This window comes from Danio aesculapii, chromosome 13, assembly GCF_903798145.1.
Source record: "Danio aesculapii chromosome 13, fDanAes4.1, whole genome shotgun sequence".
NCBI classification, from domain to species: Eukaryota; Metazoa; Chordata; class Actinopteri; order Cypriniformes; family Danionidae; genus Danio; species Danio aesculapii.
Window position 1 is genome coordinate 48,374,855 of NC_079447.1, and position 27,667 is coordinate 48,402,521.

The 27,667-nt window shown below is 35.6% G+C and overlaps 1 protein-coding gene across 1 annotated transcript; it reads left to right on the plus strand.

Moving 5' to 3' along the window:
• Positions 1-630: 630 nt before the first annotated feature.
• Positions 631-26,955, plus strand: slc29a3 (solute carrier family 29 member 3). Its single transcript, XM_056471364.1, has 7 exons — positions 631-741; positions 3,378-3,505; positions 6,675-7,063; positions 12,096-12,178; positions 16,064-16,290; positions 17,595-17,757; positions 26,071-26,955. Exons 3-7 carry the CDS (start codon positions 6,734-6,736, stop codon positions 26,693-26,695), a joined length of 1,428 nt encoding a protein of 475 aa, XP_056327339.1. The 5' UTR covers positions 631-741; positions 3,378-3,505; positions 6,675-6,733; the 3' UTR covers positions 26,696-26,955.
• The last annotated feature ends 712 nt before the right edge of the window (positions 26,956-27,667 follow it).

The window sequence follows — 27,667 nt, forward strand, 5'->3', positions numbered from 1 at the left end:
TATTAGCCCCCCTGTTTAATTTTTTCCCCTATTTCTGTTTAACAGAGAAGATTTTTTTACACATTTCTAATCATAATAGTTTTAATAACTCATTTCTAATAACTGATTTATTTTATCTTTGCCATGATGACAGTAAATAGTATTTTACTAGATATTTTTCAAGACACTTCTATACAGCTTAAAGTGACATTTAAAGGCTTAACTAGGTTAATTAATATAATAATAATATAAATAAGTTACTGTATAATGATGGTTTGTTCTGTAGACTGTCGAAAAAAAGTTTGCTTAAAGGGGCTAATAATTTTGACCCTAAAATGGTTCATAAAAAATGTAAAATTGCTTTTATTCTAGCCGAAATAAAACAAATAAGACTTTCTCCAGAAACTGTGAAAATTTCCTTGCTCTGTTAAACATGATTTGGGAAATAATTAAAAAAAGAAAAAAAAAATTAAAAGGGGGCTAATAATTCTGACTTCAACTGTATATAACATTTATTCACTTAATGAGCCTTTTTTATATTTTCTTTATGGATTTTCTGGTGCTTGGAGAAATTCTCTGGTCTGCTTACATGCCTTTTAACGTGTCGCGAGACTTTTAATTTGAAACCGTGCTATTCATGTTTGGCAAGAGTCCAGTACACTAATGTGTTGTTGTGTACTTCTCGAAACGGTCATCCTCCCTACTGTTATTGTTTACCTGAGGAGCTTCTACAAGATGAATTTAGCTAAAAATAAATTATTGGTGAGTACCTACATGAATATTCATGTAAAGTTGTCGTTACGCGGTTATTACAGTTAAGTCTGTTTGTCAGGTTTGAATAAATAACTTGATATATATATTTATATATAAAAGTCATGTACAGTCAGCTGATAGCGATATCGGATAAACACGAGACTTCTACCTGTAGTGATACTGCCGTTACAGACTTTTAACAGCTGTACGCGTATTATTGTTAATATTACAAACTGTAATACTGTAGCTGAACGTTGAGTCACATTTATTTTCTTGCTTGTACTGATTTTCTGTCACACATAAAAACACTCTCCATGTTACTTCCTTTCTCTTTTTCTGACGACAAGCGCAAAACACTTGTAACTTGTAACGTGTTATGTTATGCTATATTATGTTATATGTTATGTTATGTTATGTTATGTTATGTTATGTTATGTTATGTTATGTTATGTTATGTTATGCTATATTATGTTATATTATGTTATGTTATGTTATGTTATGTTATGTTATGTTAGTTATGTTATGTTATGCTATATTATGTTATGTTATGTTATGTTATGTTAGTTATGTTATGTTATGTTATGCTATATTATGTTATGTTATGTTATGTTAGTTATGTTATGTTATGTTATGCTATATTATGTTATGTTATGTTATGTTAGTTATGTTATGTTATGTTATGCTATATTATGTTATGTTATGTTATGTTATGTTATGTTATGTTATGTTAGTTATGTTATGTTATATTATGTTATGTTATGTTATGTTAGTTATGTTATGTTATGTTATGTTATGCTATATTATGTTATGTTATGTTATGTTATGTTAGTTATGTTATGTTATGTTATGCTATATTATGTTATGTTATGTTATGTTATGTTAGTTATGTTATGTTATGTTATGCTATATTATGTTATGTTATGTTATGTTATGTTAGTTATGTTATGTTAGTTATGTTATGTTATGTTATGTTATGTTAGTTATGTTATGTTATGTTAGTTATGTTATGTTATGCTATATTATGTTATGTTATGTTATGTTATGTTATGTTATGTTAGTTATGTTATGTTAGTTATGTTATGTTATGTTATGTTATGCTATATTATGTTATGTTATGTTATGTTATGTTATGTTATGTTATGTTATGCTATATTATGTTATGTTATGTTATGTTATGTTAGTTATGTTATGTTAGTTATGTTATGTTATGTTATGCTATATTATGTTATGTTATGTTAGTTATGTTATGTTAGTTATGTTATGTTATGCTATATTATGTTATGTTATGTTATGTTAGTTATGTTATGTTAGTTATGTTATGTTATGCTATATTATGTTATGTTAGTTATGTTATGTTATGTTAGTTATGTTATGTTATGTTATGTTATGTTATGTTATGTTATGCTATATTATATTATGTTATGTTAGTTATGTTATGTTATATTATATTATATTATGTTATGTTATATTATGTTATGTTATATTATGTTATGTTATATTATATTATGTTATGTTATATTATTTTATGTTATGCTATATTATGTTATGTTATATTATATTATATTATATTATATTATATTATATTATGTTATGTTATATTATGTTATGTTATATTATTTTATGTTATGCTATATTATATTATATTATATTATATTATATTATATTATATTATATTATATTATATTATATTATATTATGTTCATAACAGTTCATAAAAAATATTTGCCAAAAATCCCAAAAATTTATTATAATACATTATTATAACCAATTTATTTGCATATATATTTGTTATATATAGTATTATATAACAAAAAAAAATCAAAAAATACAGTAAATGTATTATATATACTATATTTTTTTATCATGAAGTTATTTTAATATTATATTATATTATTATTAAATTATTGTTTTATATTATTATATTTACAATTTACCAAGACCAAGAAGGTCGCTGGTTCGAGTCCCGGCTAAGCCAGTTGGCATTTCTGTTTGGAGTTTGCATGTTCTCCCCTTGTTGGAGTGGGTTTCCTCCTGGTGCTCCGGTTTCCCCCACAGTCCGAAGACATGTGCTATAGCTGAATTGAATAAACTAAATAGGCTATAGTGTATGAGTATGTGTGAATGTAAGAGTGTATGGGTGTTTCCCAGTACTAGGTTGCAGCTGGAAGGGCATCCGCTGCGTAAAACATATGCCGGAGTAGTTGGCTGTTCTGCTCTGATAAATAAGGGACAAAGCCGTAGGAAAATGAATGAATGAAATTACAGTTAATCAAAAATGTTTATTCAAAATACAGAAAATGTATTATAGTGTAATATAAAAAATATATTATATTATATCATATTAGTATAATAATAATATGTAGCTACTGTATATTGAAGCATGGATCTCAATAACACAGTGTGTATGCATGTTGTGAATGTCTGCAGTCTTCTAGGTAAACGTCAGTCAGTTCTCATGTGACCGAGAAGTGTCCAGGAGCATGTGAGTGTGTTGTAAAGAGCAGCAGCATCACTCCAGCATTCCTTCAGTAGGACGTGAATAAAAACAGAGCGTGCTGTGTAATAACTGACTCACGTGCTTCTGTCTGCCGCTGTGAAACTCAGTGCATTAAAGCACTGGAGGTGTTTTCTCGTGTCTCTTACAGTGCTGTGAGTCCCCAGTGTTTACGTCTTTCTTCATTGTGATCTGAGCCGACAGCATCTCCATAATGTCTGACTGACTTCGTGAGGAGACGGATGGTTTTCTCACAGCAGCAGAGGAGCTAATGGTCCAGTAAGTTTACACTGCTTTCTTTGTTTTTCTTAGGTTCTATCTTATTAGGGCTGCACAATATATGAAGTCAAAATGATTAGCCCTCGTGTGATTTTTCTTCTAATATTTCCTAAATTATGTTTAACAGAGCAATTAATTATTTACATATATTTTTTTCTTCTGGAGAAAGTCTTATTTGGTTTATTTCGGCTAGAATAAAAGCAGTTTTGAATTAAATAATAATTTTAAGATGTGTTAAAATTGAATTGAACCACATTTTTTGGGACTGTCCTAAGATTCAAGAAGTTTGGAAAAATGTTAAAAAAGAAATTGATAACATATTAGATATAGAAATACTCCTCAATCCAGTTATGTGCTTACTGTGAGCACTGTCCAAAGAAATGTTCAATGAAGAAACAAGATTTGTCCTAAGGATATTATTACTGGTTGCAAAAAAAAAATGATAACAGTACATTGGATGGAAGAAAAGTCTCCTAAGGTGGCTCAGTGGATTCAGAGACAGGTCTATATAATGGAAAAAATGACTGCATGTCTACAAATGAAGACTGATATTTTTCTGAAGAGGTGGAAAAGTATTAGGACATATTTAGATATGTATATTTAGAGGTTACTTAACCTATCATCAATGGAATTTGAGGTAACTACAATACAACACAATGTAACTTGATGTACAAATGTATCCCCTGTAAAGTACGGATGATGGCAATACATTTTATTTATTTTTTATTTATTTATTTTCTTTTGAATGTTTCTTTTAAATATAAAATTTCAAAAAATTTACAAAATATATAATTTCATTATTACTTTTTTATGTACCCCCTCGTCTGTAAGGGGTTAAATTGTTGGGGAATGGGTTGTTCTGTAAAAAAATATATTTAAAAATCTTAAATACAAAGTTTCCAAAAAAAAAATGTTTATGGTCAAAATTATTAGCCCCCAAGAGCAATATATTTTTTCCAATTGCTACAGAACATAGTTAAACTGTTGTAATGACTTGCCTAATTAACCTAATTAAGTCTTTAAATTGTACTTTAAGCTGAATACTAGTATCTTGAAAAATATCTAGTCAAATATTATTTACTGTCAACATGGCAAAGATAAAATAAACCAGTTATTATAAATGTGTTATTGAAACTATTATGTTTAGAAATGTGTTTAAAAAATCTTGAAATTGGGGAAAAAATATATTCGGGGGGCTAATAATCCAGGAGGAATCAGCTGAAGTTTCAGTGTCAATATCGCAGTGTATGCATCTGAAATGCTGAGTTAATTATTATGATTATAACTGAGCAGGAACCACAGTTCAAGACACGACAGATTTTGTGGAGTCTGTTTAATCATTATAGAATGAAGGTTTATTATTTGCATGGTATCTTTTGTTCCCATTATGGATGTCAATGACTGCTTTTTTCTAGCATTCTTCTGTATGCAGCACATAATGTCATAAAAACAATATATAAATCAATATTCCACTGAATCAAGTTAAAGCCATTTCACACATTTTTTTTATTATATACACACATTATTTTACGTATTGGCAAATGTTGTATCAGTGGATATTGTATTGTATCGTATCAAGAAATCCAATTTCCACCCCTGTTTGTGCATGTGTGAAATCTTGACAGTTTTTGGAAGATTCAGTCTTCGCTCACTCCTCTTTTGAAGGGGACCTATTATGCAAAAATCACTTTCATAAGGGGTTTAAACACAGTTGTGTGGCAACAGTCTGTGAATATAGCCATCCTGTAATGGTAAAAATTTATTAATTCTATTTTTTATAATCACACTTGATAAAAATAGTCTGTAGAAATGCTTTGATTGACATTTTGCCTTTGTACGTGTCATCAGAGGGGGAAAGCCCCATTCATTAGTGATGATCTCTAAGGGCTGGGCGTTATTACAAAATAATTATCACAATATCATGTTTCTTATCATTCGATATTGATAATCATTGAATATTTTTTCAACATTACATTTAGGAATATTAGGATGTTTTTATTTAACCACCGTATTTTAATTTACCAACATTACTAAGGCAAATAGTTTTAATAGTCAAAGACAAAATATATATAATATTTAACAAAATATATCTAATATTAAAACAAAATATAATAAAACAAACATAAGTGTTAAAGACACTCTTAAACTTGATTATTAAAATGTTACAAAGTGTGTGCAATGTTAAAGCGTAAATAGTGAACAATCAAAGTAAATTTTATGGAAGATAATGATATAGTAAACCTAAAAATCAGCGATAGGGTGGCACAGTGGGTAGCGCTGTCGCTTTACAGCAAGAAGGTCGCTAGTTCGAGCCTCGGCTGGATCAGTCGGCATTTCTGTGTGGAGTGTGCATGTTCTCCCCATGTTCGCGTGGGTTTCCTCCGGGTGCTCCGGTTTCCCCCACAGTCCAAAGACGTGGTATAGGTGAATTGGATGCAAGAGTGTATGGGTGTTTCCCGGGGTTGGGATGCGGCTGGAAGGGCATCCGCTGCATAAAACATATGCTGGATAAATTGGCGGTCCATTCCACTGTAGCAACCCCAGATTAATAAAGGGACTAAGCCGAAAAGAAATTGAATGAATGACAATGGTGTTTGGTCAATAAATATCACCACCGATTTTATCGCCCAGCCCTACGATCTCATCTTCATTAGCATAGACAGCCCTGAGTGAGAAGCAGCCATCCGCCATTAGAGATATTACCCTGCTAAAGATAATATTAGTAACTAAGAAGCTTTATAAATGTTGAGTTTTAGGATGCACAAATGAACGCTGTAGTCGCCAAAGACTGCCATCTTCTGACTCTCTTCTGTTGACATTTTCAGTTTTTCACAGAGATAATGTTAGTTCTGTTTTGAATCTGCCACTATGCTGACACTTAGGCATCTGTAGCTCCGCCCTCTTTTGAAAAGAGCACAATCTCATTTGAATTTAAAGCAACAGTCACCAAAACTGCACAATTAGGATCAAAGCCTAAAAGGGACAGGTTCTAAGACTTATAAATCCTTATTTGTGGGGTATTTTGAGCTGAACCTTCACATACACACACTAGGGACTTCAGAGATTTATTTTATATATTGTAAAAAGGACCATAATAGATCCTCTTTAATGTTGTGGCATAATTTGCAGTTATATATATTTACACATTCTCCTTTTCTCTCTCCTTTAGCATTATTATAATCTGGCCGCCCTCACATATACAGTCCTTGGATTCCTCCGTGATTGAGAATGGATGGTAAGCAGTCTCTACAGGCCAGCATGAACTCCTCATACATTCCTTCTGTGGTTTCCTCCTTGAGTGACAAAGAGCATTCAGATGCTGAGGTGACGGGGGACGACACTGCCCCATTGCTGTCCCGACAGCAGCCAGTGGGACCCCTGGTGACCCGTCACAGCCCAGATGACTCCTACAATCTAGTTTACATCATCTTCTTCCTGATGGGCATCGGCTCTCTGCTGCCCTGGAACGTGTTCATCACTGCCAAACACTACTGGCTGTACAAGCTCAGCAACAGCTCCAGCCCTGCAGGTCAGGAGGAATCTCACAACGACCTCAGTGTAAGTATGTTGAGCAATTCCAGCGTTATAGATGTGACGTTTGCAGTAAACAAGCAAAAAATATACTCACATACATTCAGAATCTATCAGTCTATACTTTCCAAAACAACTAACCACAGTTAGGCATGGGACGATAACCGTTTTCAAGGTATACCACGGTTTGGAAAAGTGAAAAACCACCAAAATTTTCTGTAATACCGTTCCCAAGGGATGTGTACGGTTTTTTTATTTCCCTTTTTTTATTTTTTTACAGTATCTCCAGCAGAAAAGATATCCAAATATGCCATTTTAAAATGTAATTAAATCTGTGTTTTTTAAAAATAATGAAGACACGAAAAGTCAGTGACTGATTAATTAGAATTATTTAGCCTGACATGTTTACTGTCCCAAAATATTTGAAATCTTTTAAAAAATAAAATATATTGTTTTCAAATGGGAAAATTTTTAATATATATATATATTTTAGAGCAGAATACCGTGAAACCATGATATTTTTATCCAAGGTTATCATACCGTCAGAATTTTATACCGGCCCATGGCTAACCACAGTTATGAGATCAAGAAAAATATCAATCTGTAAACATATTTTTGATTTTACAGTTTTTCTCAGTGGCTTTGGTGCATTTCTCACAACACTATTTATATTTGTACAACAGTTAATGCATTGTTCATAACAATTAGTACAAACGGCAAAACCTAGTTGATAACCTGCAAAAGTGTGTCACTTGCTCAAAATGGAGAGCTCATTCCTCAAGTATTCATGTCAATGAAAGTGTCAGTGTCATCAAGATGATAAGTCCTGACACCTTTGTTTATGAACATGATAGTCAAATGGCTGTCATGTTTTCATTAAAGGGACCCTATGGTAAAAAATCTACTTCAAGCTGTTTGGACAGACATATGTGCATGTATGGTGTACAGACCGTCATATTGGGGTGATATAAGCACACCCAGTGCTTTTTTTCAATTTAACAACATAAAAAACGGTGGACCAATTGGAGCTGTTTTCAAACCGACCGCAACTTTACGTAGGAGAGCGGTCCCCCCGCCCACCAATATTGATTGACAGGCGCGTCATCATATCCTTAGTTTGTTGATTCACGTCCGCCATTTTCAGCGTGAGTCGAAGCAATATCACTAAAGGAACACCCTAGCTCTATTTTTAGATGCAAGGCTCATTGGGCTCAACACAAGATCAATATTCTCCACATGATCGCTCTAATGGGAATTATTGGTTGTATCTTTAGGTAGGTTTGCAAACATGTGTACTTCTCATTGAGTCTACCTTATACTTCAGCCGTTTGCATTTCTCGCGATCCCAGAAGCTCCCTGTGATCTTAACTAGCATGCGTTTTAGAATTCTAAACATAGGTTTCTATCAGGGTACACAAGTCGACGGCTGGGTGCTGCGGACTGCTGCAGAAACCTATGTTTAGAATTCAAAAATGCGTGGCGCGACGATTCGGGACACTTGATGTTTCTAGTGTGCCACAGAGAGTGTCTGGTGTGCCGTGTCGCGGCTTCGAGCGGCGCATCAGGTGCCTCAGTCTAAGTTAATTCAGTGTGCGTGGTTATTAGTTTCTTTGTACAAGCTCGGCACTTGAAACTAGCACACAGTTGGCTGTAAAACTCTACAAAGACACAAATGATTTTGTACTCTCTGCTTGGTCTCTGTCAGAGTCGTACATGTACGACTGAATGGTGATCCTCTCACTCCTTCTCCTCTGAGTCTGCCTGTCTGACTCTGTTGCAAATGCAGAGAGGGTGAGCTCATGGCCCCGCCCCCTTGTTATGTTTTAAACTGAACCTAAACTGGGACACTCAGAAGAACCATAATGTTAATATTAAATCATAAAAAAGAGGTAAACTATGCGCCCTTTAAGTTATTTTTTACACAACAAAAAAGTCAGATTTTGGTGACACTTCCTGAAAATGCTCCAGAAACGTCCTTGGGACTACGTTTTCAGAATGAGCCTGGGTTGGAAACATCAGAATTGCACATAATCATTTGCATGGATGTACTCACGCATTTGCAACTTGTTCAAAGAAATGAGAAACAGTTTTTTGATGTGCACAACTGACACTATGATGTGAAGTTTGAAGATAAAAATGGACCAATGTGACTGAGAAAAACTGTAATTATTAGATTTAAATATAACTTTTAATGATGTAAGTAGCATGATGAAGTAACTGACCCAACACTGGTCATATGACACACAGGGCAGGATGTGTTTGTCTCGAGGCGTGAGTGTCACCGACTTGCTACCATGCTGAAAAGTTATTTAAAGCAATTACAACATGATTTTGCTTTCTGCTTACACCAGCTTTCTCCACGTCTCGTGATATCTGACAGAACTGATGCTCCTTTCATATGCAGAACCACAGACAAACTTTTGTTTTTTCAAGGGTCACAAAAATTACCAGTTGAAAATATCAGTTTTTCATGGTGACATCAATATTATGGTGATTTTTAGTGTTAGTTTAGTGTTGTCTTTCTTTCCAGACCTCAAGATTGATCAAATTTTGCACACTAGCTGAACGGTTGCTGTTTGTTTCTAAATGTGTTGAATCAGCAGGCTGATGTCTGCATGGACATGCCAAAGTGCTTTTGCTTTTATGCTTTTATTTCTCTTTTAGTTGCCAGAGTTTCAAAGGTAGACGACATGCTTTGCTCTTTAAATGGGAAGGAGAAAAATCAGATTTTAGAGAATAAGTTTGGATGATTTTTTTTCTGTCACACTTAACAATAAAGTACTATAAAGTACAATATAAACTAAGTATGAACAATACTTATGATCATACACTACCTGACAAAAGTCTTGTCTCCTATTCAAGTTTTAGGTAAAACAAATAATAACTTGATTTCCAGTTGATCATTTGGTATCAGAAGTGGCTTATATGGAAGGCAAAGGCCTCTAGATTACTCTTATTTTAGCAAAATAAAATATGATCATGGCTTGATTTTTAATGATTTAATTAGGACAGAAAGGTCTGACTTTGCTTAGACAAAAGTCTTGTCACTAAACAGAAATAATGTCCAGTATAGAATATAAAGTCATGGTGCAGTGGAAACAGAATGAATATTGTGTATGACTCCCATGAGCTTGGAGAACTGCATCCATACATCTCTGCAATGACTCAAATCACTGATTAATAAAGTCATCTGGAATGGCAAGGAAAGTGTTCTTGCAGGACTCCCAGAGTTCATCAAGCTTCTTTAGATTCATCTTCAATGCCTCCTCGCTCATCTTACCCCAGACATGCTCAATAATGTTCATGTCTGGTGACTGGGCTGGCCTATCCTGGAGCACCTTGACCTTCTTTGCTTTCAGGAACTTTGATGTGGAGGCTGAAGCATGTAAGGGGCAGCACAAATGTTTTGATACCTCAGGCTGTTGATGTTGCCATCCACTCTGCAGATCTCTCGCACATCCCCATACTGAATGTAACCCCAAACCATGATTTTTCCTTCACTAAATTTGAATTTGAGAATTTCTGTAAGAATCTTAGGTCCATGCAGGTTCCAACAGGTCTTCTGCAGTATCTGTGATGATTGGGATGCAGTTCAACAGATGATTCATTCTGCCACTTTTCCAAATGATCAACTAGAAGTCAAGTTCTTATTTGTTGTTCTTACCACTGGGATCGATGACAAAACTTTTGTCAGGTAGTGTAGTTCAACATTTAATAATGCATTATTATTATTATAATTATTCATTTATTTTCTTTTCAGCTTAGTCCCTTTATTAATCAGGGGTCGCCAACAGTAAAATGAACCCCCAACTTATCCAGCACGTTTTTACGCAGCGAATCCCCTTCCAGCCGCAACCCATCACTGGAAAACACCCATTCACACGCCTACACGCGAGTGCAGGGAGAACATGCAAACTCCACACAGAAATGCCAACTGACCCAGCCAAGGCTTGAACCAGCAACCTTCTTGCTGTGAGGCAACAGCACTACCTACTGTGGCACTGCGTCACCCATTATTATTATTATTATTATTATTATTATTATTATTATTATTATTATTATTATTATTATTATTATTATTATTATTATTATTATTATTAAAATCCAAAGTTTTGTTTACTATCATAAACTACCAATGAATGACTGTATTTTCATTAACTAACATTAACAAAGAGGAATAAATACTGTAATAAATGTATTGTTTGTTGTTTGTTCATATAAGTAAATACACTAACTAATGGAACTCTATTGTAAAATGTTACCTTTTTTTAATTTTTAAACACTGTTGTTATACATTTGATTAATGATTATGATTTTTATAAATTTTTTTGCTGTTTCTTGTTTTCACTTCTGCTCATACTCTATTTTTATCTGACTTTGCAGGAAATGGCAAAAGTGAAACTGGGTCATTCTCATTTTACTGAACGTTTTAAAGGAACAGTTTGTTCAAAAATGGTTCATACATAAATTTCCATCTTACTCTTTTTTTTTTAAACATTGTCATACAGGTCAAACATGCTTTCAATGCTTCAATTTGATAAATGTCAGCATTCTTTCTTTTTCTTTCTTTTTTTACTGTATACTGTAACTGAACATATTTAGAGGTAAAACTTTTTTTGTTGTTGTTTGGAATAGGCCTGTCACGATACCAGTGTTTGTGTCATATGATATATTGCACCAAATTATCCAAATTATATTGCGATAAACAGTATTATTGTCATTTGAAGACCATTTTAAAGTGCATTCAAAATTTTAGGATAATTTGGCAAGTGGTTTGTTCTATAGAAAATTAAAAAAAAAATCTTAAGGGGGCTATTAATATCAACCTTAAATATATAAAAGATGAAAGCTGCTGTTACTCCAGCCGAACTAAAAGAAATAAGACTTTCTCCAGAAGAAAAATATATTATAGAAAATACTGTTAAGACTGTCCTCCTCTGTTAAACATTAATTGATGAAATATTTGAAAAAGAATACAAATTTTACAGGAGGGTGAATTATTTTAACTGTACCTATCATGCTGTTTTTTATTAATTATTTATTTATTTTTGCCTGTCAGGACTACTTTGAGAGTTACATCGCCATTGCTTCTGCCATTCCCTCAGTGCTGTGTCTCATCCTCAACTACCTCCTGGTCAACAGGTAACAGAAACACATCTGCACACTTCACTTTCTGTCATTTTCACCAAGAGTATTTTATCCATTTGATTGACTTAGAATCTAGGAGAGAATATTGCTTTTTTGATATTCTGTAGTCCTTGAATGTAGTCAACGGATGGACGAATAGATAGATACAATAGACAGACAGACAGACAGACAGATGGATGGATACTACAGATAGATGGATGGATGGATGGACCATTACATACTGTAGATGGATGGATGGATGGATGGATGGATGGATGGATGGATGGATGGATGGACAGACAGATGGAGACTGTTGACAAACAGATGGATGGAAAGATTGATGGATGGATGGATGGATGGATGGATGGACAAATGGATAGATAGATTCAGTAGACAGACAGACAATGGATGGATACTACAGATGGTTTGATGGATGGACAGTTACATACTGTAGACAAATAGATGGATGGATGGATTGATGGATGGATGGATGGATGGATGGATGGATGGATGGATGGATGGATGGATGGACAAATGGATAGATAGATTCAGTAGACAGACAGACAATGAATGGATACTACATATGGTTTGATGGATGGACAGTTACATACTATAGACAAATAGATGGATGGATGGATTGATGGATGAATAGTTGGATGGATGAAAGGATGCATGGATGGCTGGATGGGTGTATAGATGGACGGATGGATGAAAGGATGCATGGATGGATGGATGGAAAGATGAATGGATAGATAGATTCAGTAGACAGACAGACAATGGATGGATACTACAGATAAATGGATTAATGGATGGATGGATGGATGGATGGATGGATGGATGGATGGATGGATGGATGGATGGACGGATGGACAGTTATATACTGTAGACAGATGGATGGATGGATGGATGGATGGATGGATGGATGGATGGATACTGTTGACAAATAGATGGATGGACGGATTGATGGATAAATGATTAGATGGATAAAAAAGATGCATGCATGACTGGATGGATGGATGTATAGACGAATGGATGAAAGGATGCATGGAGGGATGGATGGATTGATTGATTGATGAATGAAAGGATGGATGGATGGATGGATGGATGGATGGACAGATAGATGGACCAACGGATAGATAGATACAGTAGACAGACAGATGGATAGATACTACAGATGGATGGATGAATGAACGGAAGGATGGATGGACAGTTACATTCTGTAGACAAATTGATGGATGGATACTATTGACAAACAGACAGATGGATGGATGGATAAATGGACAGACGAATGAATTGATAGATACAATAGACAGACAGACGGATGGACGGATGGATGGACGGATGAAAAGTTACATACAGACTGTTAGATAGACAGACAGATGGAGGGACAAATATGACAAACAGACCAATAGATGGATGGATGGATGGATGGATGGATGGATGGATGGATGGATGGATGAATGGATGGATGGACGAATAGATAGATAGATATAGTAATCAGACAGACGGACAGATAGACAATAGATTGAATAGATAGATAGATAGATAGATAGATAGATAGATAGATAGATAGATAGATAGATAGATAGATAGATAGATAGATAGATAGATAGATAGATAGATAGATAGATAGACAGACAATAGATAGATAGATAGATAGATAGATAGATAGATAGATAGATAGATAGATAGATAGATAGATAGATAGATAGATAGATAGATAGATAGATAGATAGATAGATAGATAGATAGACAGACAATAGATAGATAGATAGATAGATAGATAGATAGATAGATAGATAGATAGATAGATAGATAGATAGATAGATAGATAGATAGATAGATAGATAGATAGATAGATAGATAGATAGATAGATAGATAGATAGATAGATAGATAGATAGATAGATAGATAGATATTTTTCATAAAAAGAGAAATGTTTTCTGAGAAGGCCAAGAGTTTTTGTGCTACCCAAACAAACCATCTCTGGCTCGGCCTAAATTAAATTAGTTTAATGTGAATTAGTTACAATCTTTGTAACTGTTGCCAATTCTTGTTCTCTCAGAGAATAAAGACACGCTGTGTCTGCTTTTCAACATTACATGTTCATCTCCATAATAACCTATCCATTTTTTTGTGGATTTCTTGTTAACATGACATTACAAGTTGAAAATAAGATGTCTATGGCCTGCTTCATGTGCTCATTACATTGATGTTGAGCTCTAAAGAAGGACTGAGTGGACTTTAGAACATTCCATTACTCTCTTTAATCACTGAAGGAGAGCTATCAGCATGTCAACAACCCTACACTGTACACAACTGCTGGAAAAGAATATCCTAACAAATATAAAAATACCCCAAATGTAATATTATATAATGATTGTCAATCAGTGGGTGATGCCAATAGTGCAATATTGTATTGTACAATATGTTATGTAGCTGCCAAAGTTGAATAATTAAGTGTAATATTAATAAAGTAAATCAAAAGTAATTTTTAGAGCAAATTTGAAAGTTTTAAAGCTATGCAGTTTTGTAGGTAGGTAAATGGATAGGATGGGGTGGACAGATGGATGGATGGATAGATAAATACTGTAGACAGAAGGACGAACAGATGAATGGATGGATAGATTCATACTGTAGACAGACAGACAAATGGATGGATGAATTGATGGCTAGATGGATGGATGGATGGATGGATGGATGGATGGATGGATGGATGGATGGATGGATGGAAGAATAGACGGAAGAATGGATGGATAGATCGGTACTATAGACAGACAGACAGACTGATAGACAGATGGATGGATACATGGTAAGATGTATGGATGGATAGATGGATGGATTGATAGAGGAATGGATAGAGGATGGATAAATTCATACTATGAATGAATTGAAGGATGAATGGATGGATGGATCGATGGATTGAAGGATGGATTCTACAGACAAGCCAACAGACAGATGGATGGATGGATAGATGGATGGATGGATGGATGGATGGATGGATGGATGGATGGATGGATAGACAGATAGATAGATATGACAGACTGAGGGATCGCTATATGGATGTATGGACGAATTGATGGATGGACAGACAGACTAATGAATAGATACTGTAGACAAATAGATATGTATATAGATAGATAGATAGATAGATAGATAGATAGATAGATAGATAGATAGATAGATATATAGATAGATAGATAGATAGATAGATAGATAGATAGATAGATAGATGGATAGATGGATGGATGGATGGATGGATGGATGGATGGATGGATGGATGGATGGATGGATGGATGGACGGACGGATAGATGGATAGATGGATGGACAGACAAACTAATGGATAGATACTGTAGATAGATAGATAGATAGATAGATAGATAGATAGATAGATAGATAGATAGATAGATAGATAGATAGATAGATAGATAGATAGATAGATAGATAGATAGATAGATAGATGGATGGATGGATGGATGGATGGATGGATGGATGGATGGATGGATGGATGGATGGATGGATGGATGGATGGATGGATGGATGGATGGATGGATGGATGGATGGATGGATGGATGGACGAATGGACAGACAGACTAATGGATAGATACTGTAGACAAATAGATATGTATATAGATAGATAGATAGATAGATAGATAGATAGATAGATAGATAGATAGATGGATGGATGGATGGATGGATGGATGGAGAGAAAATGCTATTTAAAACTCTAATAAGATGGACACCATAGCAATAAACTACTTGCATCAACCTACCAGTACAATCTATAGGAATGTTCTAGAAACAATTACTAAGAACAAACTAAACTAACACCACGGCAACCAGCCACCGCTTCCTAGTCCTCTTGTTCTCTTCAGTGACTGTCTGTTTATTTCTTTCAGGTTCTCCTCTCAGGTCCGGATACTGTTCTCTCTGGTGGTGATCCTGGTTGTGTTTGTGGTGACCACAGTGCTGGTGAAAGTGGACACGTCTGGCTATAGGGTGCAGTTTTTTGAGGGTACACTAGCAAGTGTGGCTCTGGTCAGTGGGGCGTCTAACATCTTCACTGGCAGTGTGTTCGGCATCAGCGGCCACTTTCCCATGAGGATATCTCAAGCTTACATATCAGGTATTGATAAACTGCCTTGTTTTTAACCTTCTTTTTGACTAAATGAAAAATGTCTGCATCCCACTTGCACATTGACTATTGCCCTGTTTTTACTTTCACTTAGCAACTCATTAATTGCTGTTGTACTAAAATGGTAAATAAATAGGATGGCAATGTTAGGTCATGTCAAATTTCCAACCCAGGCTCATTCTGATTACGTACCGCTATAGACGGTATATATATTTCTGGAGAGAGCAAAATACGTCCCAGGAGCTACATTTTTATTGCAGTTTTTTTTTTTCAAAACATGAAATAAAAAAGAATAACTGTTATTACAATAATAAAGCGCATTGTTTGAGTCGCTCTTCAGTGTTTTGGCTTTCAGCAGTGACATTTACATTACTGTATTACACTGAACTGAACTAAACTGAACTCCTATTGTGAAAACTGGCCTGAAGCAGTTTCAATTTACTAGAACTTCCTCTGTGTTACGGTGCGTTGACACAACCTACATTGTAAAAGCGTAGACATAACTTTTAAGGTTTACAATGCAAATACAGACACGACGCAGTGGCGCAGTAGGTAGTGCTGTCGCCTCACAGCAAGGTCGCAGATTCGAGCCTCGGCTGGGTAAGTTGGCGTTTCTGTGTGGAGTTTGCATGTTCTCCCTGCGTTTGCGTGGGTTTCTTCCGGGTGCTCCGGTTTCCCTCACAGTCCAAAGACATGCGGTACAGGTGAATTGGGAAGGCTAAATTGTCTGTGGTGTATGAGCGTGAGTGAGTGTGTATGGATGTTTTCCAGAGATGGGTTGCGGCTGGAAGGGCATCCGCTGTGTAAAACATGTGCTGGATAAGTTGGCGGTTCATTCCGCTGTGGCGACCCCTGGATTAATAAAGGGACTAAGCCGAAAAGAAAATGAGTGAATGAATGCAAATACAACTAGATCCACAAAGCAAGCCTCTCATAGAATATATCTACTAAAGGACAGTAAATATTACTTTTTACAGTTGCATTTTAGTCAATAATAATACTGAAATTAATATAAAAACGCAATAAATATACATTTACACACATATTATACAAAAGTAAATAAACGATGACTCAATAATGGGATAAAAAATCTGCGGATTCCGTGAGGGCCTATCTTGGATTTATTTTCTGTTAAATAAATAATCACATGGTGTGAGATATCATGTGATGTTGTTCATCTGAGGCAGGGCTCTATTCTATGAAATGCTTACATCTTTGTACATGTGTGTATATCCATATGTCTTGGAGGCATGTTGAACACAAGCCAGGCTTATGTTTTGGTCTTTGATCCTCAGGTCAGGCGATGGGCGGCACTTTGAGTGCGGTGTCTTCAATAGTAGATCTGGCTGTGTCAGGCGATGTGACCAGCAGTGCGCTGGTGTTTTTCCTCAGCGCTGTGATCTTCACTGTTGTGTGTATCATCATGTACCTGATGCTGCCCAGACTGGAATACTCAAGGTGAGCAAATCTCTTTGACTGTATTTTTAATATGCAGGGTTCCCCACAATTCGTTCATGTCATCCTAACACAAATCGATTAAGTTAACCTAACAAATTTAAGTGTATTAAACATACTGAACATTGAACACAAGTCCCCCACCCCAAAGAAATCGCCATTTTAAATAAGTCCTAACTGGGTGTCATGGTGGCGCAGTGGGTAGCACAATCGCCTCACAGCAAGAAGGTTCCTGGTTCGAGCCCTGGCTGGGTCAGTTGGCATTTCTGTGTGGAGTTTGCATGTTCTCCCTGTGTTGCTGTAGCTCCACACATTTTCTTTTCGGCATAGTCTCTTTATTAATCAGGGGTTGCCAGTGGAATGAACCGCCAACTTATCCAGCGTATGTTTTACGCTGTGGATGCCCTTCCAGCTGCAACCCAACAATGGGAAACACCCATTCACACTCATACTCTACGGACAATTTAGCTTATTCAATTCACCGATAGCGCATGTCTTTGGATTGTGTCGCTGTACACTGTAAACCCTAATGTTGTCTTTACTTAAACAATTAAGTAAAGTTGACTGAACATAACTTAAAATGTTGCAATTTGGTCCTATCACTTAAAAATATGAGTTAATTTAATTTATGTACCATGAAAATGCATAAACTTAAGTTTTCAAGTGTAGTGAGCTCAAAATCATAATTAATCCTTTGAAAAAAATAGGTAATTTTCACAAATGTAGTCTTGACTGTAAAATTTTAATATGTGCAAACTTTTAAGTGCAAGGTCTTTTTTTAAATCAGAAAATAAATGGCTTCAGGTATAATTATTCATCATAATGTGAATAAATGGCTACTTATTTTTTGTTTAAAATGTATTTAAACATTTTTTCATAGTATATTATTACACACACACATGCACACTCATGCATATATATTGTGTGTATATATATATATATATATATATATATATATATATATATATATATATATATGTTTATTAAAAATTGCATTTTTCTAGAGAAGTGTTGTTGTAAGAAATATCATTACCGCAATACTCAACAACATCACATATTATATTTTCCAGTATTGTGCAGCCCTAATTAGATTACAGATTTTAAGTAATGTTTTTATCTTTTAAATTACTTATAATTTAACCTTTTTTATAACACAGATTTGAATGGGATTATTGTGTTTCTAACTGGAACAATGAAACAAGGAAACAAAATATTTTCCATTCTTTGTGATCAACAGAATGAAATGTAGCAATAGTTAATTTACAATTTCCCAAACTGTGATAAATTAAACACTGCAACTTGGAGGTTTTGTCTTGTTTCTAGTTTAAATATCTAAATAATAATAGTAATAATAAATCGAAGTTAACTGGCAGATTACTTTGCTTGTTTTATGGAAAATCTCACTCATAATTTTTAATTTATTTTTATTAATTTATTAATTTAATTTATTATTTCTGAAAACAAGACAACATTTTTTTATTGTCAAGAAAAAAGCATCTTTATATAAATATGTTTTAGATATTTGGACTAGAAACAATATATATTATATATTTAAAAAACAATATTTGCAGCAAATAATTGCAGGGGATTTATGAGATGATGAAAAGATCAAAAAATAAATAAAAAAATAAATAAAGATTGCATAAATAAGAATGAAAAATATATTTTGAAACCAAAACAATCAAAATAAACCTATTAAAAATAAATTAATTAATTAATTATATTGTTTGTACAATTGAAGTCAGAATTATTAGCCCCCTTTGATTTATTTATTTATTTTTTTTAGATTTTTTTTTAGATTTTTCCCAAATGATATTTAACAGATCTAGGAAATTTTCACAGTATGTCTGATAATATTTTTTCTTCTTATTTGTTTTATTTCAGTGAGAATAAAGGCAGTTTTTAATTTTTTTAAAACATTTTAAGGTCAAAATTATTACCCCCTTTAAGCTGTATATATATATTTTTGATAGTCTACAGAACAAACCATCGTTATACAATAACTTGCCTAATTACCCTAACCTACCTAGTCAACCTAACTTACCTAGTTAAGCCTTTAAATGTCACTTTAAGATGTATAGAAGTGTCTTGAAAAATATCTAGTCAAATAATATTTACTGTCATCATGGCAAAGATAAAATAAATCAGTTATTAGAGATGAGTTATTAAAACTATTATGTTTAGAAGTTTGTTGAAAACAAATCTCTCCGTTAAACAGAAATTGGGGAAAAAATAAACAGGGGGGCTAATAATTCTGACTGTAACTGTATATTAGATTTTAAATGCGTTCAGAAACTGACACTGTCATAGAAATATCAACTTTGTGTCTCAGGGAAATAGTTGTGCATAATTATTTGTATCACACTGGTATGGCAGTAATGTAAAAAGATAAATGATATGACACACAGTAAAAAAGAGAGAAAGAATAAATAATAAATATAATATGGATAATTTGCTATGGAAAAGTAACAGTAGTCTGATTGTGAACATTTAAACAGTACAGTCTAATTACAGATGGTACGTTTTTGCAGTCTAGATTACAGTATTTACGATATATTATATATTACATATAACCCCCCCGCCCTGAAAACCTCAATATCTGAGTCTGCAGATACAATAGGACCATAGATTTCTTTCATTTTGTCTCGTGAGTATCTCCCTTAAACCACATGATGCTCACAGTGTTTTTGTTGAGACGCTGTTGAAGGGACAGAAAGAGGAACTGTGGGTCTGTGAGTTTCACTCGAGGTCTTGGGTCAAACCGCAGTTTCGTGACACAATTGTGATGATGGTGATGCTGATGTGCCTTTATATACTATTATTATACACGAGGCCTATAGAGATTTCAAAAGCCCACATCTGCCACACTCAGGGGCCCGTCTGCTGATTATCAGGTCAGGCACAAAAACAGAGATATATTTATATTTCAGAGTATCTTTGAGATTTTGTCATAAAAACCTTTAGAGTTGAGGTTAGGGCTAGGGTTAGGTTTATATATATTCATATCAATTTAATTTAATTAGTTTATAGTCATGAGCACAGTAAGGAAACAGTGAACAGTGAAGTCATACACATAATATAGACATCATACACATATACACATGAATAACAATGAAATGTATATATATATATATATATATATATATATATATATATATATATATATATATATATATATATACAGTATATACAGTATATACAGTAATATATATATATATATATATATATATATATATATATATATATATATATATATATATATATATATATATATATTTATGAATGTAAGCAATATATAATACTGATTGTGGAGTAATGTAAACAATGTATAGTACACACTTAAAACAGTTGGGTTAATAATAACCCAACAGGTAACCCTTAGATGGGTCAATTTGGCACCGACTTTCTGTTGGGTTATTTTAACCCAATCCATTGGGTTGATAAGGTTATCCCAACAATTTGGGTTATAAAAATAACTAATTTGCTGGGTTATTTTGCCAAAAAAGTGGCTTAACCACTATGTATAATAAATTATTATTATTATTATTATAGTAGTCGTAATCTTTATATGTAATAAAAAATACACCGCTTTTATTACATTGGCAAAGCTTTATTTAAATCCATGAATTCAGTGTCACTCCTTTCACAATAACAAACGCCTGAGAGCAGTTTAGCTCATCCCCCAGCAGCAGGACAAGAGGGTTCTGTCTCTGTTGCTCCTCCTCCTCTAAGTACTGAATGAAATACAAGTATACACACATGAATTAAATAATGTCCAACATTTATTGCCATAAATAATGCACCTAGAAGTCACAAATCAACAAATTCTTGTTTTGCCGAACCTTCTTGCTGCACAATCTGTATGGCAGTGGAGAAAGGACAGCTGGCTGAGTTGTTAAAGCACCATCTCCAAACCGGGATCTCCAAGGCTGTCTTTATATCATACAGAAAAAGAACAATAATTAAACTCAAAATAAGCCCCTCATATCAAAGGTGAAATGCTACAAATTGGGATTAAAACAGAGCTGTTATGCAGGATTCACAAATTGTAACCCAACTGGTTGAGTTATTAAATAAATAACCCAATAAAAGGTTTAAAATAACCCAACAAAGCACCAAATATTTTTAACTCAACCATTGAGTTAAATAAATAACCCAACGTTTTTTAGAGTGTAGTTGTTTAAATTATATTTCAGTTTTGTATGAAATGAGGGTGGGCGGCACAGTAGCTTATTGGTTAGGACTGTTGCCTCACAGCAAGAAGGTCGCTGGCTTAAGTCCCGGCTGGGCCAGTTGACATTCATGTGTGGAGTTTGGATGTTCTCTCCATGTTCGTTTCAGAAAAGTTGACGGTTCATTCCCCTGTGGTGACCCCTGATAAATAAGGGACTAAGCCGAAGAAAAATGAATGAATAATATGAGGGTGCGTATGTCTGTACAATATACACTCTCAGAAATACAGGTACACAATCTGTCTCTGGGGCGGTACCTTTTTAAAGGGTACTTTTTTGTTCCTAACAGGTCCTGAAAGGTACATATTAACACCTAAAAAGGACATATCTGTACCTTATAGTACCTTAAAGGTTCAAAAATTAACCTTAAAGGTATAAAAGTGTATCCTAAAGGTACTAATGTGCATCTGTAAAGTATAAAAGTGTAGCTTTTGAAAGTGACAGCTTTTGGCAACATAGGTTCCTTCTGAAAATGTAGCCCTATATACATTTCTGGAGATCGGGAATTATGTAGCCAGATGTATGTATGGCTGCATTTCGTCTTTATAATAAAAGCTAGGGGGCGGTATGATGCCGTTTCTTTTCACGCTTTTAAACTGACCTCTTACCTCCGTATGGCTTTCCTGCAATTACCAGTTTGCCCAGTAGCTCGCCATGTACATCGGCACACTTGAGACACAGAAAGGAGTTGACCACAACGATGGGGTTCGAGTCTGGTGAAGAATGGTTTTAGAAAAACAGGAAAAACAAAAACAAAATCCAAAAAATAAAATACACAAGTAAATAACAGGGTGAGAATGTGGTAAAATCTGAAAACGTGGTAAAAATCAGCTAAGCGTTTAGTTATTTCTTTAGTTATTTTTCTCTATAATGTAAACCCTATAATGCACAATTCTAGCCAAGTGTTATGCATGAGAAGGCCTTACCTCTGATTTATATCTGGTGATGATGTCTGTGGGTGTGATCATTCAAATGTAAAGCACAGCTCTTCACTTATAATGTCTTATTGCTCATTGTCATGAATTAAAATAAAACAGTTGAGGGACTCTGCAAAATAAATCCTGCAAATCTGATCAACGTGAGGAGTTTACTCGCACGTGACCTGTGCAATGTGAAAACGAACAGCACCAAGAACAAAGAGCAAGATTGTAACTATTTTAACCCGTTTCAGAACAAAACAATTGATCCACAGGTGTGAAAGCACCCTTAAAGGGCACCTATGGTGAAAAATCTACTTTCCAAGCTGTTTGGACAGAAATGTGTGTAAGTATAGTGATAATAAACACACCCAATCCTTTTTTTTTTTCTTCAAATTTAACATCATAAAAACGGTGGACCAATTGGAGCGGTTTTCAGATCGACCGCAACTTTACGTAGGAGTGCTGGTCCCCCCGCCCACCAATATTGATTGACAGCTGTGCGCATTAACATGTCGCGGTAGTCACGTGTATAATCATATCATCAAGAGAGGACCAGCGCAAAGCAACCGTGAATAAAAGGTCTGTTCAGTTTGCTAGGATCATCAATCATCATCAAATGTGATCAAGAGTGAGTTTCACAAGTTTAAAATGTTTTAAAACAGAACATGTGTGTAATGAATTACAGCGATTCACTTCAGATGCACTTCATCAGCACAGCCGCGTGTCAGAACAATTATAAAAGAAGACGCTTCAATCGCGGTTTGTGGACGTTAAATCAGGTTTATTTTGTACATTAAAGAGCCCATATTATACATGAAATAGGGTCATATTTAGGTTGTAAGGGTCTCCAACAACAGTCTAATATGCATGCAAGGTCATAAAACACTTTGATGGTCTTATAACCTGCATTTATTTTTACCTAATTATCCCAACGACTCCCATATAAATCGTTCAGCGATTCATTTGTTCCCAACCCCCTCCTCAGCGCGAAGCTAATCTGCGCTGATTGGACCGATGACAGCCTGCTGCGATTGGTCGACAGTGACAGGCTTCAGCACGAGACAGAGTGAAATGCCCAGCTGGTAATCAACTATATAAAAGTAGTCACAGTGCACACGCGCTTCATAGTGTAAGGCTTTTTTCACACACACACACAACCCTCCTCAGAAGAACTGGGGAGATCGACGCGAGTCTCTCTCTCTCTCTCTCTCTCACACACACAACGCTCCTCAGAAGAACTAGGGAGATCGACGCGAGTCTCTCTCTCTCCCTCTCCCTCTCTCTCTCTCACACACACACACAACGCTCCTCAGAAGAACTAGGGAAAGCGACGCGAGTCTCTCTCTCTCTCTCTCTCTCTCTCACACACACACACACACACACACACACAACGCTCCTCAGAAAAACTAGGGAAAGCGACGCGAGTCTCTCTCTCTCTCTCACACACACACACACACACACAACGCTCCTCAGAAAAACTAGGGAAAGCGACGCGAGTCTCTCTCTCTCTCTCTCTCACACACACACAACGCTCCTCAGAAGAACTAGGGAAAGCGACGCGAGTCTCTCTCTCTCTCTCTCTCTCTCTCTCTCTCTCTCTCTCTCACACACACAACGCTCCTCAGAAGAACTAGGGAAAGTGACACGAGTCTCCTGTCTCCTAGCTTACGATCGATCGCCATAGCAACGACAAACGGCAGTGGAACGCGAGCTCACAAAAGCCTTTAACGTTAAATCCGTAAACAAAGCGGCACGCGTCGCGTTTTTAACGTGGCTTACATGTGATAAGAGACTATAAAGAGTAACCGCGTGTACTGTACCAGGTTAACAACTCATCTTTGGGTAGAGACTGTCAATATTATCCATCTGAGCACAGCGTGACTTCATTCGACCGGCGGCGTCTGTGTGTGTGTGTCTAGTGTTTTTTCTGTGTTAGTGGGCGGGGCCGCAGGTTTCAAATCTCCCGGGTTTGCGCGCGTAACTACTGGCGAGGCTTGTGTTTCGTGGCTGCGTCATCGCGAAACACCTAATGACTCGTTATCAAGGCGTTATCAAGGCGATAGATGAATCAATAGTTTTAAACACTGTACACTTACAGATTTAAGCCTTAGCTGGATATTTCACTTCACTTAGAGCTGTGTTACACACTACATGGAAGGGCATTTTCAAAAACCCATAATATGGGCTCTTTAATATAAGAGATATCCAAACAGCAGTGGAGATTAACATGTAGCCTGTCACATATGCGTGCAAAACGAGTGCAAAGCTTAACGCACTGTCTCTCTCTCTCTCTCTCTCTCTCTCTCTCTGTGTGTGTGTCTGCATGTCTAAGCTATGTGTGGGTGTATGTCTGCGCTACGTTTGTGTGTGTGTATGTGTGTGTGCTATGTGTTTGTGTCCTTGCTGTGTGTGTGCGTGAACTTTGTAATGACATTGTGTGTGACTCATTGTTGCAAATCCACAAAAAAATGCATCAAATACTGATTGTTAAAGTTCTTACAGTAGTATTTCTCACACACGTTACGTGAGATCTGCTTCCTGAGGCAGCCGAGGGCGGCGATTGCTGACAGGCACGTGGGAACGGTGGGCGGGGAGGACTAGCCTTAAAGGGCCAGTACAAAAAAACAGCAAAAACTTTTTTCCAGCTATAATACAGACACTTCAAACAGCTATAATAAATAATCTGATGGGTGTTTTGAGCTGAAACTTTACAGACACATTCTGGGGACACAAAGACTTATATTAAATATGAAAAGCATTTTAAAATTCAAAAGCATTTATCGTAAGAAAGGTAAAACACAAACCCACAATGTTCAGCGAAATTTGCCATAATAAATCAAAAGTTTGGTTAAAAAGTGGACAAGAAAAGACATTCAAAATGACCACCGCCATAACACCTGGTGCCTGTACTATGATGCTGGATTAGCTGGATAGCCAATTAAGTTTCAGTTCAGTTTGCACCAATCTTGGGTGTTAGGTAACAGGAAGGCAGCTTGACTTTAATCACAGTTTGTTACCATGGTATTATGAAGCAGCTGAGCTGAGCAACCATCATGATATCTAAAACCCAGAATTGGTGCAAACTAAGCGGAAACTTAACTGGCTATATCCCGCTAATCTGGCTTTATGGTACAGGCCTGTGATCAGGATTTTCTCTCTTTTAGATACTACATGGAATTAGCTGCTTTACCCTCCACCGAGTCCAACGGCCTCAGCAGCAGCTCAGAAGCATCGGCTAAATCTGTGCCACCTCTCAAACCCATCCTGAAGAAGACCTGGGTGCTGGGCTTCTGCGTCTTCTACGTCTTCTTCATCTCCATTATGATTTTCCCCGCCTTGTCCTCCGGAATCCAATCCATGAACCAAGACTCTGGGAACCCATGGTCCACCACATACTTTGTGCCTCTGACTAGCTTTTTACTGTACAACGTTGCAGATTTCAGTGGCCGGCAGATGACCGCATGGCTGCAGGTCCCGGGACCCACCAGTGGCTTGCTGCCGTTGCTGGTCATCTGCAGAACGGTTTTGGTTCCTCTGTTTGTCTTCTGCAACTATCAGCCGCGGTACCATCTGCACAACGTCTTCTTTGCACATGACCTCTTCCCTGTGGTCTTCATCTGCGTGTTGGGGGTTTCTAACGGGTATCTGGGCACACTGCCGATGATCTACGGGCCCAAAGTTGTGCCGCGGGAACTTGCTGAGCCTGCGGGTGTCATCATGTCCTTTTTCCTTACACTTGGGTTGGCTGTGGGTTCAGCTTTCTCCGTGGGACTCGTTCATAGTATATGATGGCCAATCAATGACCTAGGACAGACTGTTTACACTACTGCACTCGGGTTTTGGCCAAATCCACCATTTTCATCATTTTTCAGATTTTATGCATTTTAATGGTCCAAATTACTTGGATCTGTATTATGTTCTTGATTTTAAAGGGAAAATTCATCCCAAAATGAACATTTCTTCTCCATTTACTTGCACTCGAGTGGTTCTAAACTTTAATACGTTTCTTTTTCTGTTGAATACAAAGGAAGATATTTTGAAGAATGCTGGAAAATGTATATTTGTATATGTATATAAAAACAAAATACTATGGAAGTCAAAGGCTGTTTTTACCCTCCAACATTCTTTAAAGTATCTTCCTTTGTGTTCAATAGATGAAAGAAACTCGAGTGGGTCTAAATTTTAATACGTTTCTTTTGCGTATCGTCCTTAAAATTTAGAACCACTTGAATGCAAGTTGAGTTTCTTTCTTCTTTTGAACACAAAGGGAAATATTTTGAAGAATGTTGTAAAGAAAAACCATTGACTTCCATGAGTATTTTTACTACTATAGATGACAATGACAATTTTCCAGCATTCTTCAAAATATCTTCCTTTGTGTTCAATGGAAGAAAGGAACTCCAGTGGTTCTAAACTATGTTTCCTTTTTCTGTTGAACACAAAAGAAGATATTTTGAAGAATGTTGGAAAAGTGTCATTGTCATCCATAGTAATAAAAAAACTCAAGTCAATGGCTGTTTTCTCCCCAACATTCTTCAAAGTATCTTCCTCTGTGTTCTATGGAAGAAAGAAAGTCAAACATATTTGGAACAGAAGTACAGAAAGAGTAAATGATGACAGAAATTTCTGAGTGAACTATCCCTTTAATGTATTTAAACACTTATTTTAAGTCATCTTAAGTTGGATTTTATGGTCATGTTTTAATAAAAGGAAAGCAGTCTTTTAATGGTCATGTTTGGGATCAGCTTTGGTCTGTAGTAA